Source organism: Talpa occidentalis, unplaced genomic scaffold (genome assembly GCF_014898055.3).
Source record: "Talpa occidentalis isolate TD23 unplaced genomic scaffold, MPIMG_talOcc4v2.1 talOcc4.11, whole genome shotgun sequence".
In the NCBI taxonomy this organism is placed as follows: domain Eukaryota; kingdom Metazoa; phylum Chordata; class Mammalia; order Eulipotyphla; family Talpidae; genus Talpa; species Talpa occidentalis.
In genome coordinates, this window is record NW_023601104.1 from 61,578,358 (window position 1) to 61,596,746 (window position 18,389).

General features: G+C 39.2%; 1 protein-coding gene and 1 long non-coding RNA gene across 7 annotated transcripts in view; one reads left to right on the plus strand and one right to left on the minus strand.

Annotated features, from left to right (window-relative positions):
- The window catches only part of LOC119239085 (uncharacterized), a 28,317-nt gene extending 24,254 nt beyond the window's left edge, over positions 1-4,063 (plus strand). The window contains exon 4 of the long non-coding RNA XR_005123742.2: positions 3,885-4,063. This is a non-coding gene — a long non-coding RNA (uncharacterized LOC119239085). The remainder of the gene's footprint in view (positions 1-3,884) is intronic.
- TRIM9 (tripartite motif containing 9) overlaps positions 1-18,389 on the minus strand; it is a 96,686-nt gene that overhangs the window by 13,746 nt on the left and 64,551 nt on the right. For 4 of the 6 annotated variants that reach the window (XM_037503318.2, XM_037503317.2, XM_037503322.2 and 1 more), the window contains exons 4-7: positions 17,854-17,964; positions 16,582-16,735; positions 8,558-8,715; positions 7,163-7,301 (exon numbers count right to left, since the gene is read on the minus strand). In XM_037503318.2, coding sequence (XP_037359215.1) covers positions 7,163-7,301; positions 8,558-8,715; positions 16,582-16,735; positions 17,854-17,964 — 562 coding nt within the window. Of the gene's footprint in view, positions 1-6,313; positions 6,345-7,146; positions 7,302-8,557; positions 8,716-16,581; positions 16,736-17,853; positions 17,965-18,389 lie in introns of all 6 variants that reach the window. The other 2 variants (XM_037503319.2, XM_037503320.2) reach the window with 2 other exon arrangements.

Consider the following 18,389-nt stretch of genomic DNA (forward strand, 5'->3'; position numbering starts at 1 on the left):
CTCCGGTGGCCGGGGAGCAGCCGGGGATTGAACCGGCGCTGCAGAGGCTGCGGGCAGCTTCGCAACCCAGCGCTCAACCGCTGCGCCACCGGGGAGGCCCAAGATATGCTTTTTTCTACCAGCTCTGCCAAACACCATAGTTTTTCTCTTGCCCTTGCTAGATTGCTTTCCCTTTGCACTTGAGATGGGCTGGAGTTTGGAGTTGGGAGTTGGGGTCTCTGCTTAAAAGAAGCAATTGAGAATTGTGAAAGAAATATTGGCTGGTGGCTGACACTTACCATTTCTTGACTTTTGGGGTTCAAGGTGAAAACAGAATGTCTAGGTGTGATGTACTCCCTGTGTGGCTTTCTGTGTATTTCTTTTACCTGTTTGTTAGCTAACATTTACTGAGCCCCTACCCTGTCGCAGGAATCGTATTAGAACTGAGCAACTGGGAAACAGGATGCTGGCAGGAGAGCTGACCATGGAAGGGTCATAATATAGAGAATATCTTATGTTATTGATTGGCTTTGCACTTCTAGGGGTGGAATTTCTTGACTGTTTCCAACATGGACACAATATTAAAGCTATCTATAGATGTTATAGAATATTATAAAAGTGTGAAACACAGTCTTTGTCACCACAAAGACTTATTATTTTGGAATTCAGGAGGAAAAGCAAAGATTCTCGACGATAGCATGTACCAGTCCAGCTTCCTTTGTGCCCTGATAGCATTCTGGGTTATCGTCCTGCCTTGTTGGAAACAGTTTCCTAACCTAAGCAGTTCTAGATGCTGGCTGAATGTGATGGCTGTATTCAGAGCACAGTAAAGGCGGATATGTCATTATGAACTGCACATATAGCGATAAAGATGAGTTTCAGTTCAATTATAAACCAGCTGTAAAATAATTTGCTTTTGTTGGGAAGATTTCAAAAGAAACAAAGAAATAATGAAGGAGACTGAGTTTCCTTAAACGATCTAATAAGCATCCAAAGTCACAATTAGATCCCACTGGCACATAATTTGTAACAAAAGGTGGTATTTTAAGCTTTCTTAAGCATGGCACTAATTGCAGTTGAGAAGTAAGAAACAAATCTGTTTTGAAAACCCCCTTTTAAAAAAAGAAATGAAACAGCCTCTTATGGACTCTGGGACAGTTGTGTACTAAGTCAGCAAGCCTTCTACTCCAATTTAGAATACTTGGCATTATAAGAAACTTACATCAGAACAACCAAAAATTCCTAATTTTCAAATAGATAAAAGATTCCAAAGGACTAAACTATTTTTCAGTGTATTGCTTGCAAAGTATATTTTCCAGACCAAAAATAAGGTCTGGATCCAATTCAGGCATATAGAAAAATTCAAAAAAATCTCTGGGATATCACACATGTTAAAATGAAAAGGAACGAAGCATTCCTTTTCTTCCTGGGCTATGAAAACTATTATTACACTTCACGCCTTGGATTTTACAAAATTCAACAAAATTTGTTCAGGTATGATTTATCTACCTACGGATTTTATCCTGGAAATGCAAATTTTCCTAACTAAACAATTTTTAAAGAGGCTCTGATATGTTGGGTTGAAAAAAGAAAAGCAGAAGCGTAGGAAAAAATGATTTCACTGGGCAATATATTTTTTCCTTATATGATTCTTTATCAACTAAATCCTATCGGTGTTGAATTTTTAGCGTCACAGGTAGATCTTTAAGATACCTTAAGACCCTTATAGGAGGCAGGGGTGACTACTGCCTGTTGATAATGTTTGCAGCAAGTTAAGTTTTCAGCAGTAATTTTGGAGCAACCACAGAAGCAAACCGGAAGATAATAATTGTAACGAACTTAGAGATGAGTTCCAAAACCCAAAGCAAGCAAGCAAAAAAGCCCTACTGAGGTCCAGAGAGGGTAAGGAAGCATCCCCGTTACATTGCCAGTTGTGGACAGACAGGATAGGGACCCAGGCAGGATCAAGTTCCTGGTGGATCAAATTTTGGGGGTGACAAGTCCATTGCTGCTCTTTTGTGCCTTGGGAATATATAAAAGGTGAAGTTTATGCCAGAGGCCCTGGGACACCCTGATCTCACTGGTTCAGAGGTGACAGATTTATGTATTAAAAGATGACCTAACATTATTTCCAAGCCTTGTGCTATATTGGTGCTAAACCTTTCTTCTCTAAAGAGAATAGTTTAACGGGGATTGAAAGGCAAACACATCACTCTCCCCTTTGGGATTTTGGCCACAGTGGGTGAGTGAGCTGAGGTGTTCCCTGTTGTTCTTCTGAGATCAGATGAGGTCTCTACAGGTTACAACTTTGGGGAGGGGGGTTGTGTCTTGATATATCAGGCTTTAAGGGTGCAGTACCTGCGCTGCTCCAAAATCACTATAAAATATCCTCAAGGAGTTTTTGGACAGATGCATCTGGGGCCATATTCTGTCTGCACCACTGAATATTCTCTGGGCTGCTTCCTTTGATGTGTGAAATAAGGATCTCTCATTAGAAGGGGAAGGGTGATGCTGAGAGTCTAATGAAGAAAATGCATTGCAATGTCATGAATAACACCTTGATGTCTCCTTCTAGAAAGCAATGTCTCAGATGTAATTTCAAGAATCCCCACTCCTTTATTGCCAGTACAAAGAACAATGTTGGAGAGTGTTGTGAAGTGGCTCCTGTGGACATTCAACTAAGGGGATGCTTGAGAGTACTCTTTTCACAATAGAATGCTCAACAGGCCCTGGGAACCCATTGCTGGGAGTGTTGGAATTAAAACCTTAACTAAACCCTGAATCTCTAATTATCACCAATTACCTTCTCCCCACTTTGCCTCACAGTTGAGACCTTGTGAATAAATAATTCTGGTTGCAACCTGACAGGGGTTCTGAGTCCCACAACACTTTTCTTAGTGTCTTTCAAGGACATTGAAAGTTGAAAATGTGACTCTCACGTTCCTTTGACTTCCCAGGCAGCTAACCACCAGAAAGAGCACCCACTGCTCCCCAAGGGGAGAAGAGCTTGTCTGGGTAAATGCCTATCCCTGGGGACAGAGGAGCTAGAGAAAATGCAGAGATGAGAACAAAGGACAGGCCCAAGGGGTGGGGGGCTGGAATATGCTAGGAATGACAGTCACTCTAACTTCTCCTTCTTAAAGCAGGAATGTTATTCAATGTTATTCTTTTCAACATTATTTCAATGTTATTTCTCCTTCTTCTTAAAGGGGACAGGGGAGCTAGAGGAAATGCAGAGATGTGAAAAAAGGACAGCTCCCAAGGAAGGGCTGGGATGTGCTAAGAATCACATTCACTCCAACTCATTCTTAAAGCAGGAATGTTATTCTTTCCAACAGACACTAACATAGCCCTTTGAAAGTGTTAAAGTCGGGTTTCTGGCTGGAGTTTCTGGATGAAAATTAAAAAAAAAAAGAAAAGAATGCTGCTTTGTTTTCACAAGCTGTTTCTAGACACCTAGTACAGAGACTTAGGCTAATAGCCCATCTTTCCTTCCTTTTGGTTGAGTGCAAATAGCCTTGTTCTGATGTCTACGCCAAAGTGCACTGTGCTAGGCACTAGAGGCTGAAAGGCTTGGGTCTGATGTCTTAACTTCTCAAAGGCTGAATTTCCCCATGTGATGATGACAATAATAACCATAGTATCAATAATTTTTTCCTCCTACAGGAAGCAGTTCCCTGGCTCTGGGACCTAAGGGCCGTCAGAGAGACCTCCACTTTCAGACAGTTAGTAGCCCTAGTGTATTATTTGAGTGCAAGGAATATACCTTTGATCTATTTCTTTTTCTCTCCAGATTAAAACAAAAAAGTAGTTTGTTCAGACAGGTAGAGGGAAATAGGGAAAAAGAGCCAGGAATGTTTCTATTCTGTTCTCAACGTTATCTGAAAAAAAAATTTTTTTTTCAGGAGTAAAGTCTCTGAGACACAGAATGAATCCCAGAACACTGCATATTAATAAGGCATGAAGACATTACTTAATGTTCTCAGTGGTTACTCTAGCAGATGGTTTCAAAGACTGGGACACAGCGACAATGACTATTCCATGAATTACTTTTAAAGGCATTTGCCACCAGGCTGGTGGGTCTTACTTTTAAATTTTCTTGAGAATTCTTAATTGATTATAGTTATATTTCTTCTTAATTCAGAGTAATTTGGTTTAGAGCTGCCTTATTTGCATAGTGGTCTTTTTAAAAAAATTATTTATTTTATATATATTTTACATCATTGTTTGTTTTTGTACAATGTTTGCTTTCTTTTCTTAGGTTTAGTCCCCATAGAATTCCCACAACCCTGCTCATGGATTGGAAGAATTAACATTACCAAAATGCCTGGCTGTCTTAAGTACATCTCCATGACCTTTGCTTTCAGGGAGCTAGCCAAACTTGAGCTTATATAATAATACATTTTCCTTTCCTTTTCTCAGCATATTCTTTCTAATTTCCATTGAATAAAATCCTTTCTGTTTTTCTGACCAATTAGTCTATATAAATTGCCAGTTTTCCCCTTTTTTCACAGTGTTCATCCACATTTGTAAGTATGTAACTACTTGTGTGTCTCTTCCTAGACTGCAAGCTTGGTGACAGCAGGGCCTGTCTGCTCAACACTACCCCACAGTATACCTCATGTGGGTACTTTTCAAACACTTCATAAATAGATAAACAAACAAATTTGCTTTTGAAAAAAATATCAGGTTCTTATCAATATGATGTTTACAACACAGTCTCCCCTACAAAATTTTGCCTTTAAGTCAGCAAAAAGTTTTGATAATTTAAGTTTCAGACTAAATGCATGTAAATACAAGTTAGACTTGCTATCATATATGAATCATACCCTTCTGTGAAACAGGCTTTGTTTTGAACTTTGGAAAGGGATTAACTTTTGTAAGAAGACTACAAAAGATTTTGTTACAGAGAAAGTCAAAACAAACCACCCCATGACCTCAAATAGCAGCAAAGAAAAAAATTTCCAAGGAACAACTTTCTAGGAATGGTTGAAAATAAGATTAATAAATTCAGTCAATGCATTAAAACTCTGTTAATGGCATTTTGCCTCACTGGTCTCTAGAAAACAAAACATGTAATCCTTTAATTCTGTAGGCTTTCTGTAGTGTGACAGATTAAAAGTCTTCTTTTAAAAAATACACTGTCCATTACATATTTTTTTCTCGTTTTCTGACTCTTGTCTCACTGTTTGAATGAGTTAGAATGAGGGAGAAACAAATTGAACAAACCAAAGTTATGGAGAAAGTATGTGTGTGAACTTTATTTCATCATGAGAAAAATCACTTCTGTGCAGTAACAGAGAATACTGATATCTACACGATGATAGGGTTTTCTTTGTATTTTAGATACATACCTTATATTGTACACAATATATAAAAATCATGGAGGAAGTTAATTTCTACAATACAGTCTCTTTGTTGGAAGAGGACTTGTTCCAGTTAGTTGCTTTTAGCAAGTGACCCCCAGTTCTGTGACTGTGGTACCAAGGATCGAAGTTCCAATCCTGTAATTTATTAGATACCATAATCTTATGCACATTTAGAGAAACTGAGAAACTACATCCTCCTGCAGGATGAAAAGAGAGACGTAAATGCTCAGACTGCTATGCTAACAACTGATTTTCGCAGAGTAGTATGATTTCCATGTTGTGGTACAGATAGAAAGAGTTTTCTCGTAGGTCTGGTGACACAGAGTAGCCACATCGCTGCAAATGATATCCCTGCTCTGACGGCATGCACTTCACTCTTCAACCACACTGCCTTGTACGCGCACGAGAAAGGAGGCTGTCACCATCAGGGGCCTTCTGCTTTGCGTTTGGGAAAGACTCTGGAGGGCCTTCGCATTTAGCGCGGTACTTTAGGAAAAGAGGCAGCTGCTCTCAAGCTGCTACATTCATCCCAGAGAGAAGTTGCTAGATCCATCTCAGAGGAATGTCCCTGTAACCCAAATGGGAATGGGCCATGGGGGCTCTTCCCTTCCAACACATGCTTCTCTTTGAATAATGCCACTCACAGACTTACAAATGCTCCCCAAGCATGTTTTCACCACTAGGGACCTAACAACCTTGCTGCGGATTTGAAGTTGTGCTTGTTTTTAACCATGTGAACCATTTTTGGGGGTGGCTGGCACATGCCAAGGTTTGTGGGAGATGGGGAGAAACTACAACCACACCACAGTTTCTTGTAGCGGACATCTTGAATTTGAGCAAAATCAACATAATTATCTCTGCAGAGGGAAACTATGGAGGATGTCAGTGGAGGGGGGCGGACTTCTTTTGACTAAAATGACACTTAGAAGGTCTGAGAATGTTTTGGCACCGCCCACAAATATTTCTTCATAGGGTTAATTTCATGTGCTGAAATTGCTTTTAAAATGAAAATGTTAAAAGCCCCAGAGGTTATACCTGGTCATCAAATTCAAGCCCCTCTACTGAGATGGACAGCTTGTCTTGGATGACCAAAATATTTACAGTATAGCCAAGAAGTGAAAGTTCTCTAGGGATTGTCCTTGTATGATGGCCTTAGGCATCCTAATCATGCCTACAAGGACTGGCAAGGATGAAATGGTGAGGCCATATGGAGATGCAGGTCTCTTGCTGTCTGGTCCTGGTGCTGCTGGCCTCAGCTTTGGGAGTGAAGTGGAAGCAATCCATGCCGGTTAAGCCAGGAGTGGCCGACAGGCCCTCTCAGGCAACTCTAGCCCCCCAGACCACTTGGAAACATGTTCAGTCAAACAACTCACAGCTGGAAAGAACCTTGGCCCCACCCTCAGGAACAAGCAAGCACTATAAAGCAATTTAGAATCAGTTGGGCAAAATGGGAAAATGATGTGCACTTGGAGAATAGGAGCCTGCCCTAGAGCCTAGACACATTTGTCTCACACACCGGGACACCTTCAGGCTTTCATTGCATCTTCTTCAAATGCAGCTTATTTAGAGTGTTATCAAAGGAAGCCGAAGGCCCAAGCCATTTGAACTGCTGCTGTGGCCTCTTTGGTTTGATCACATCCACATACCATGGGCTCTCTAAAGGCAGGAGAGGAACAGCAGCTCTGTGCCAGAATGCAGAGCAAGTCATGGAAACACGTCAGAATGTGGGCAGTGGTGGGGTTACCTCCGGGCTTGCCAGCCACGTTAGATGCCTCGCAGTTCTCGCTCTGAGGGATACTGCTGAAGGGCCTTACCCTCAGACGTTTGGAGGACCAGGGTCTTGCTGTACTGGCTGACTCCTGTTTTGTTGAAGGCCTTGACGCGTGCGTTGTATGTGCTGTTGAAGTGAAGACCATCCACGGTGCACATTGTCTCCTTCCCGACATACACTTCCTGAGGATTGACAAATAACAGGCGACCACTTAGCACTCTGGTGAGTGCTTGGGGAGGGGGGCATTCTGTTGACCTTTTTTGTAAATCTCAGTTTCCTTATCTATAAAATGGGACAATAACCTACCTGATGAGGTTTGAGTGAGAAATACATTACATCACATGAGCCAATTGACTAGCCTGGTGCCTCATATTTAATACCGGCCTGGCAGCTTAACGAATGGCAATTATTAGCAGCAAGGGCTTAACAAATTAAAATTGGATGCTTATAGTTAGCATTATGCTTATTATTATTACCTTGGCAGTTATAAAGTACATTATACCTACTGAGCATTTTCTTTATCAATGTGATTTGTAAAAAACCAGGTTTGAAAACTTGAGGCTGGTCTCAATGTTGTGTTTATAACTCCACTGGCAAGCTCAGGAAGGGGGGCCGAGACTGCACTCAAAGACTTGAGTCTGGTTTCATTGCAGCACAGAGGGAAGGGGGAGGAAACATGGGAGGCAGGAAGAATGACATTTCAAAGGCTTAAAATAAATCCTAGCATAATGCATCCTTAGCATAGGTTAGGCATTTGCCTCCCTCTATATCTGTACTCTTTGCAACATTATAATGACGTAATGAGTAAAAATAATTTGCATTCAAAGCATAGCCTTAAAAGACTACTCTCCAGTTGGGTACTAAGAAGATTGGGGTCTGCCATCACAACATGCTAAGAATTTTATATGGATTATCTAGTTGACTCCTAACCATAATACATGAGGTACATGTTCACATCATCATCCCACTTTACAAATAAGAACCTGAATGAGCAAAGAGGTGAGTAATGGGTGCAGGGACATGTCCAGGTGGAATTTGGGTTTGGATGCAGGCCATCTGACTCCAGAGTCTGCAGTCCTGGCAGCTTAGTGAATGGTAGTTATTAGCACTACGGATTAAAAAATAAAGTTAGGTGCTTATAGTTAGCACTATGGTTATTATTTATTTGGTACTCATATAGTATATTATGCCTACTGGGTTCTTCATCCATCAATATGATCCATAAAAACCAGTTTTGAAAACATGAGGGAAGTTTCTTTTAAGAGGAGGACAGTTTCTACTCAGAAACTCCTTTGTCCATCTTTGATGGTACATGGGGAGAGCAGGCCTCACTGGGATGATCAGTCCCTATAAGAGGTGGGGAAGCTGACATGAGACCCATGGAGGGTCATCAGAGGTAGACCCTGGTTTTGGTTAATGAGTGGTAGGCTCTACATACCCGGAACTGACCACCACTGCCGTCATCCAGCTCCAGAATGTACCCGTCGGCAGGTACTGTGGACAGAGGTGGCTGTTTCCAGGACAGTGTGGCGCTGTTGTTGTGGGTGCAGCACTCCTCCAGCTGCAGAATGGGGGTGGCTGGGACTGGAGAGGAAGCTAGACAGAAATTAATGTAACTCTGGTTTCTGTTCAGTTATAAACACATCAATGTTCAGGAACTGGTAACCATGTGGCCAGATGGAGGAGCTAACCAGTGTGCAGGAGGACTTGAGCAGAATCTCTCCCAGCCTCTGCAGGGAAGTTCCAGAGCTGCTGTGCTGCCTTTTTCCAAGTCGGCACTTCCTATCTTAGCTGGTAGTAAGGGGAGACAACTGCTTTGTTCTCACTTGCTTGAGTGTTGAAGACATCTTCTTAAGTGGGGTGGATATTAGGGATGAATTTCCAGTCCAGTCTGCTAAAACCTATTTAAACCATACATGACTAATACAGTTATAGTAATTTATTCTGAGCCTTAAATCCCAGTTTATAAACTGGGGACAGCCTATTTTTAGGAATAGCTCTGATGTCACTATATTTCTAAGCTTCTATCATTATTTGTTTATTTATTACCAGGTTTTCTACTTATGGTCTTGGATACATAAGTAACTATAACAATGGATTTTCGAAAATTTAGTATCAAGTGACCCTAATAGCAATTGAAACAGTTTTGAAAGCTCTGAGGAACTTGATATCTTTCTTTCATGGTAACTTGAAATCCAGCACTAGAGCTCAAGTCCACACTTTCGGTAGGTATAGAAATGTTAATTGTGGACCTGGAGAGTAGTGTCGGAGTAGATGAGGACTAAGGGAGGAGGGTTAAAGTGTCCTCATGACCTTGTGAGACTCTATCACTTTGTCACTAGTCACAATACCCTCCTGCCATTTTGCACAGAGCACCTTTTGCATTACTTAAAACTGTAGATCACCTGGGCCTTCAGGCACACAGACAGAGCAATGTTAGTTAACCAGTGGTTCCAGCTGCTAAAATAGAAACTCAATCTATGTATCTGGGAACAATTGTTTTACCAACTGCTCAAACCTTTTTTTTTTTTTTTTCATTACCAAAGCATTAACTTCTTTTTGTAGCACATTAGCAACAGGAGAGAAGAGTTTGGACCACATCCAAGGACTTTAGGTGAACAAATGTTAATTGTGGAACACCTGGTATGCTGTACCAAAATTGAACTCTGAGTGTCTTGCATTGAATTAAATTTGCATCTTGCCAGTCACCTAGCCAAGAAGGTGGTTAATTTAATAGCAGCAGAAAAGTAGTTTCTATAATGGGTAACCTGTGACTACAATGTAGGAGATAGGATGGAGAACAGGTCAACTGTCTTACACTTAAGGAGAAAATGTGATACATTATAAGAAAACCATGCCCCAGTTACTAAGTCAAATATAATTAAGCCAAAATTATGGCCAGTTAACTAGAGGTGATCAGCCTAGGAAGGAAAATTATGAGTTCAGAGTCCAGGCAGATTACTATCAAAGAATATGATTATCAAAGATCATGATTTCTGTAGCCTCAGAAGTCCCATAATATCTGGGTTTGGAGGCAAGGAGATAAATTCAATGCCTAGACTATAGAATTTGAAGAGAGGAGACAGGAGATACAACCTCTTGTGGTGATTCTAATGATGACCTACACATAAATAGGCATCAACTAGGAGTCGTAATGGAGGGTTAACTTTCGGTGACTATACCTATTTTTATATATATATATATATATATATATATATATATATATATATATATGCAACTAATACCTATTTATTAGGAATGAACTTTGTAATTAAAGCTTATTTCCTTCATAAAAAGAATACATCTTAGTATAATAACTATAAAAGTAAAATATAACAAGTTAAAAAAACCATTCTTCAAAGGGCTTCTAGAGAGATGGAATGATTTTCCCTGGGAATATTTTCTCCTAACCGTCCTTGTCAGTTAGAGCCAACCATGAAACAAAAATTCCTTGGATTCTCGTTATTTCATTAGCTCCCCTATCAGTGTTTATTTTCCCTTTGTTCGTGTTTCAGGCAAGTTTACATTTCATTAGTTTTAAAATCAAAGAGTAATATTACAAAGTGGTTTCAAGTTGAATCATACAAATAATTGCAATGTCTCTGGTAAGAAAATAAAATTTCCCTGAATAGACATAGGTATAATTAAAAGATTAATTGAAACACATGGTGTCATGTATAATTAAAACATATGAACTTCACATCAGTCCTTAGTGGATATTCTTTAAAAAAGACCAAAAGATAGGAAAAAATTCTAACCACTCACTAATCCTCAGATCTTATTATGTCCCAGATTTAAACAAATAAGCAAACAAAAAAGCAAAGTGAGAGAGAACAAAACCCAGAGACATTAGCATGTGTCTAAATCTATTTTCCAATGTGCTAATAATTCATTTTTTCTTTTGTCCTTATTTACCCCAAGTGATATTGCATATGAAAGGCAAATGTGACAAATTTACAGACTCATTAGCCAAAGCTAAGGTTGACATTTTAGAAAAACAGATTTTATAATGGGGTTATATTACTCAATTTCATTTTATTAGGTATAAAATAAATGGTCTGCAAGAATCAGAAGTATTTCCAAATTAATTTATCTTTTGTGTTTTGGAAGTTGATAACATCACGTTTCCTGGGCTGAACACTAAGAATGATTTAGCTTATAGACTATCATGGCATCTGGACTGCCACCGCCACCTTAATCTCAACAATTTTATGATCACTCCTGAGCATCTTTGTTTTTCCTTAACTAATTCTAACCAGATCAGAATTCTAGTACTTAGTATCCTTTTAGCCTGTGAATTTAAGCCTGTGTCTCAAAGTCCTCCTCTTAGATACAACAGAACAGCTGTTTCTGCTGGCTTCTTTGAAGGGGTCTGGTGGAGCTTTGGCTCAAATTAAATTCTATAATAGAGGCTTGTTGTATGAAGGTTTTCAAATATCTCCCCTTGTTAAGGCAATTCCAGTTCAAGCTATACCTCACATTTTCATATTTTTTTAATACCTTTCTCTAATCTTTCAGATTGTAAACACTCATAACCATCCAGAATTCTTCTGTGAGTTAACAGGAGTATTCTGAGAATATGTTAAGAAAAAGAAACTGGCTTCACAACCCTGGCTTGGAAAAATTACTGGATGTCAGATAGTGGGGTAAGAAGTTAACATGTATTACAGTCACTGAATTTTCACACAATCCTGCAAGGTGGGTATTGTTACTATTTTTTTTTTTTTGGTAGCTGATGAAATGGAAACACAGGCAGGTTTCATGACTAGTAAGTGGCAGAGCTGGGATTTAAAATCAAGCAGGCTGGCTGGGTCTGTGTGCCTGCATTGCATTCTGCTGCCTCTCCAGTCTGAAGGTTAGTGATAGTGTACTAGAGGGAAGTCCCATACCCACTTCCAAGAGGAGAGTTTCTTTTTTGTTTCCTACAGGTAGATTTAAAACAAGTAGATGAATGACATATTTTACCTTAAGAACTGTGGTTGTTGAGAATGTATTTTCTGAGCCATTTTCTCTGAAGTTTCCTCTATATTCCTTTTTATGAACAATACCAAGGGCATATGAGGAAAGTTTGGAAACAAGCCACTTCTGGAAAGCTATCACTTTGCTTGCTTTATGGACATGCATTTCAGGCCCCCAAACCATGAACAGATTATGTGCATGAACAAATAACATGCAAGTCAGTGTGTGTGCTCATCCCCATCACTGCCAAGCCTCTGGGCACTCTTTCTCCATGATTTATTGGAGGTCTGTTTAGATCGCACTGTCCTTGTTTGTGACCTTGATGAATATTGAGGGCTTTTACATTCAGTGTGAGTTAATGAAGATAAATTTGTGCTAAGATGAACAGAGGCACTTAGAGAGATTAACAGCACTTGTATCTGTGTGCTAGAAAGACTTGGTGGAATATTAGGTCCCTGTTTTTTTCTGGTTCAGAATGAAAGCACTGGCATTTCATTTCAGTACTAACTCATGAATCTTGGGATACTTTGGATACCTAGACAATTCTGGGCTAAGATTTTTCTGGGAGAGGGTAGATATATGAAATCTATTCTGAACCAAACATTAGAGCTGTTAATGGACAAGGAAAATAATCTTAAAATTTCCTTCCCAATTTGGGAAAATATTGACAATACCAACTTAGAATAAAGGGGAAAATGTTTTTATTATTCTTTAACAAAAACAGAAACCAAAGCTTAATTCATTGTTTTCTACAAAAGAAAAAGGATTAAGCACCATTCCCAATACTCTGGAAAGAGGTATAGATGATCATCTAACCAAAATGCAAACAGAAAACATGTCATTACAATTTAGGGGTGCTTGAACAAAGAAGGTATCAGCTTTCTACATTCCTATCTTAATTGCTTGAGGGTGATTTGGAAACAGCTATTATGAGAATAATTTTAGGCACTGCAGTCTTACTAAATGTACCTGGTCTAAGTGGAAACCAATAACAGACCTATTTACATTTAAAAACAAACAACAGACCTATCTTCTTTGATATCAAGAAAAAAATGCAATTTCGATGTCTTGAAATTTCATTGTTTTGAAGTAAACATTAAGTCAAAAAGTAAACAGATTATTTTAGTTGTCAGTGTGAGTCCTAACTTTAACTGCATATTTCAAGTAACTTTGAAAGTATTTTAACTTCTATTGTAATCCACTTAGCAGTTATAAAACATTGAATTACATACATTATTAATTTTACAATAGTCAGATTACTTTTCCAAATGCTACTTAAATTTTGGCCATTTGTACATGAATTTTGGGATGGGGTTTCTTGGAATTTTTTTTGTTTTACTGACAAGCTTATTGAGCTAAGAGTATCCTAAAAATGTAAAAAGACAAACATTACCCCAGGTACCATAGTGGATATGTTAACAGATCTCAAAGAGGCCAGCAGAAGTCTTAGCTACAGTCAATCAAGTTTTGTTGCATCATGACCTTTTGGCTTTTTCTTTCTATGGCAAGGATCTGACAGATAAAAATTATTCAGATTCAATAGAGAATGGGTTCTCATTGTATTAATTAAACGTAATGGACACTAACCAAAGCATATAAATTAAATCTGCAGAGGGATAATAATCAGAAATAAATTAAATTAAGATGAAGTGTTAAAAAAAAAAAAGGAAAATGGAATAATCCTGTCTCATACCAAATGGTCTGTTATATTAACTTCAAAAATAACTTGTCCCAGATAATTTTGTGTTCCAGGTGAGTTTCTGTTGCATGAGTGTTCTGAATCTCAGCCTTTAGAGTGCTTGGCATTCTCTGCTGTATATGCAGACTCAATAGGATTGCACATACAGCCGTGCCCACGCTTATTTCTGTGTGTACCCCTAATGCCCCAATGATAACATTTTAGGAATGCAGTCTATGATGGACAGAATATGAACCTGCAGTTCCCATATCAGATGAAGGGCCTGTTTACTCTAACATGATTGTTTCCATCCTGCCAGTTGGCCTGGATTCTAGATGGGCAGATGGACATGACTCAGAAAGACAACAAATGGGCTCTCCAGTTTATTAAAGCATTTCAAGGCCTTGAGGCTTTTACCCTCAATATACCTCTCTCCTGCCCATCACCAAGGCTAATTGAGTTGGCTCATTTTTTTCTTTTCTATCAAAAGCCCTTATATTACCCTTTTGTGACAGATTTTATCCTATGAGCTACTTGGGATATAACCTGTCAAAGTTTTACCTCATTGGAAGAACTGGATACAGAGAGAGGCTGATGGAGGGGAATTTATCTGGGGCTTTATCCATTATTCAGGAGGGTTGTATTTCACAGGAAAATGTTAAAGAAAAAAAAAAGAACCAGAAAGAATGGTTGCAACAAAAAAATTAAATTGCTTAAGTTTAAAAGAGGAATCCAGTTATTCTTTGAAGAAGCCACTTAGGAAGACACTAACAATATAGCACATACTAGAAGTTGCAGGCGTGGCTTCTGGAGCCGTGCTTTCTGGGTTTGAATCCTGGCCCTACCATATCTTAGCAATGTGAATTCAGACAAGCAACCCCAAATTCCTGTGCCTCAGTTTCCTCAGCTGCCTACTAGGATTGTGATACTCCATGTTAAACACTTAGGAGAATATCTGGATTGGTGAACTGTCAAGAAATGTAAAAGATTTTTATTTACAATTTATACACTGTTTACTTCCAAAATTAAGGCATCATCTCAAAGCAACACATATTAATAGGAAAACTGAATCATAACTTCATTAAAAGAAGAGAAGAAGTATATCAACCAGGTACAGGATGAGTTTAAGTGTGTGACATAAGCCATAGTATGTGGTCCTACAAATTGCTGGGTTATATGGTTCTCCCCGGTAAATGGAAACATACAAATTGTTCTTAAGAAATAAAATTTAGGCACTGAATTTGAAGCCATTGGTTAAGTGGATACTGAAATTGGAGAAGCCAAGAGCAAATCAAATTCTTCAGTTTTAAAACACATCAGAAAGTGACAAAATTATAGAGATGGAGGAGATTATGCTGCCAGGGACTGTGGATGGTGGAGTTGAGGGGCATGAGTGTGGCTATAAGGGGGTAGCAGGAGAGATTTTTGTGGTGAGGGAATAGATCAGTATCTTAATTGCAATGGTGGGTACACAGATCTAACGTGATAACATGGCATCCAGCTACACACACACTCTGTGCCAATGTCCAGTTCCTGTTGTCTTTTGTCCCTTCCTACCAAGTGGAAGAAGGTCATCATCTATGAACCAGGAAGCAGACTCTCACCAACACTGAATCTACCACTGTCCTGATCTCGAACATCCTAGGTTCCAGAAGTGTTAGAAATAAGTTTCTATTGTTTATAAGCCACCAGTCTGTGGAATTTTGTTATAGCAGGTCAAATGGACTAGGACTCAAGGACAGAGGCATGGAATAGACTTTCCTCGAAACCATCAAAAGGAACCAACCCAGATAACACCTTGATCTTGGACTTCTAGACTTCAGAACTATGAGACAATACATTCCTGTTTTTTAAACCACCTAGGTTGTGATCATTTATTACAATAGCATTATTAAACTAATACAGAATATAGATTCTTTTTGGGTATATGATAAAAGACCTAAATTTCCCGGTTTTGATGTGATAATTGTATAAGATGTAACCATTGATGGAAACTGGACAAAGTGTACATAGGACATTTCCTTGCTATTTTTGCAATTTCTTGTGAATGTATTATTTAAAAATAAAAAGTTAAAGATCATAAATATTTTTCAAATGGATATTATTTACCTCCCATCAAAATATCATTGCTTGACTTGAGTTTTATTTTTCTTTGAAAGAGTTATTTTCCTTAAATAATTTAAAGTACCTATATCCCCAAATATCAAAGAGATTTTCTGTACCTCTTACTCACATAAACCAAAAAGTTAGGAGGTTGAAGTTTATTTCAAAGTTTCATTTTTCTTTTGCATCCTGGCTTGTATGTTCCTGACGAGTATGGCAAGTGGATTGTGATCCTCTCCAATCTCCCCCCACCAACTTGACTGTTCACTCTTATCTATGGAGAAGCAGTCATTTCAATTCTGAACTCCTTTGATTTATATCAATATTTCTGAATTCGTTTCTGTAACAAGATTTTTTTTGGTGCAGTATACCTCTGTATCTCTTTTTATGTCAGCTATTCTATAATGCTGAACATGTGAAATCTCCATGACTCTCAAGGAGGCAAGCATTGAGTTTATCTGAATTTTATCTGACTTTCTGAGAGGGGGAGTTTACATAGCTCCAAGGACACAATTCCATTACATGATAAGATAGGAGCCACTCAAGAGGTTTGAAATATTAACCAGAGGGGTGTGTGTGTCTGTGTGTGTTTACATTCCCACCTCTCAAGTGATTATAAACTTGGTAGTTGCCTTTTGTTTGTGGCAATTTCACACACAGCCTTTATCCTGCCTCAGGTATCAGATTTCAACTTGAGCTGTTGCTGTGACTGGGGCACGTACCTTTCATCTGCACAAAGTCAAGTTGGTGGATGGACTGCAGTAAAGGGCTGTTGTCCAGACTCAAGTCGAAGTCGGTGGTCATTCTGGGAGTGAGCGTGCCTTTCCCCCACTGGTCCTCGGTCAGGTGCACTCTCCTTATGAGGGCGTCAGAAATCTAGTCACATCAAAGACCACAGCCTAAGAAATACAACACCACACCAGACACAGAGCCCTGCTCCTCTGCTCTCCTGGGTCATTACCACCGAAGCGCTTTGGGATCCACATCTTCCCTGACTGTGTGCAGCTGGTGAGGATCCTGTCATGACAAGGGTGACTCAAGATTTATCACCAAATCTGGACACTTTTGTGAGTCCAATGGGGCCACTATAAGTAATTAATAGCTGTTAACCAATCTAATAGACAAACCTGCTATTATATGCTCTTGCTATTAATGACTGATCAACTGAAAGCCAAGTACATTAAATAACATTATGTTAGTGGTTAATCCTAATAAAGCCAATAACCCTAAGTTTCCCATATGAGGTGTGTGTATCTGGTCAAGACTTAAAAATAAGTTTTATAAAAGGTTTAGAAAGGCTGCATATAAAATGTAAAATGAAATTTCTCACATCATCTTCATATATCACTCTGTTCTTTAGTAGGGAACTCTTTCATTTCTCATATTTACTCGCCTGTGTCACTCTTGAATAGTTTGGTAATGTGTGATTTGCAAAGGATGTATCTATTCCTTAATAGATGGTCCCTTAATCACTGGATCACAACTTAAGTAGAATTTATTTGCTATCATAGCATCTCACTGAAACAATTAACATTGAAGAAATGATGAAACATCTACGAAATGAAAAAAAAAAAAAAACTCAGTTAATTTGAGAACTAAGTTATTGGCCAGATGATGGAGTCAAGAAGGTAGAAAACTTGCATACCTAGACATTTCTAGCTGATGAAACTATTCAAGAGGTATTAGTATAACAGGACCCAATTCTTAGATAAGGCAGTAACTCTGCTTTGGAGGAACTTAAAGGGATTTATGTTTTCGTGACTAAACACAAGAGTGAAAACAAACCAAAAGCCCATATACTTCTTCATTTTGTAGCAAATGGTGATGTGCTTTCAGAGATTTCAGGAAGTCAGTGGAGTTCAGCACCCATAAGGAGACTGTGTGCAATACGAAGTAGGTTCCTTTATGGAGGGACCCACACCCAGCCAGGGCTTTTGGGTGTCTGACCTTGGTGTTATAGACTCAATCTGAAACAGAACCCCATTGAAACTTACTTGTAAAAAGCCACTAGGATCATTTTCCTTAATCACCTCCAGGCAGTATTCCATGAGACCTGTGGTCTGGCGCAATTTCACTGTGCAGTGAGAGATCTGATCTCGAACCACCTAGGATTGATGAGAGAACAGAACAGTCTAACAATGGCAAAGGGTAGAAAGGAATCAAACTGGGACTGGAAAGATCTGTCATGCCATAATCCAAGAGCATCATGGGATGATGGAATGAAACTGGTTTTGTGGCAGTGTCTGCTGTGGACAATAGCTCTGGAAGACAGATGGGCTAATGGCTCTTACAGGAACTTGTAACTATAGAACCCATCAGAAGGACATGCTGATTACCCGAGCACCTTTCCTGATCTGGCTCCCCTCTTCTGAAAAGCTGTCCTAAGCTGGAGGTCCCAGAGAATCCCTAAAGGAGCTCAGCAACCAAGGGTGCGGCTGCAGTTTTTGCTCTGTGACACAGTCTCCTACCTTTACCCACCCTCTGCCTGTCTCTTCTAAATAGCAGACGTCATCATCTGAACCCAGTTTCT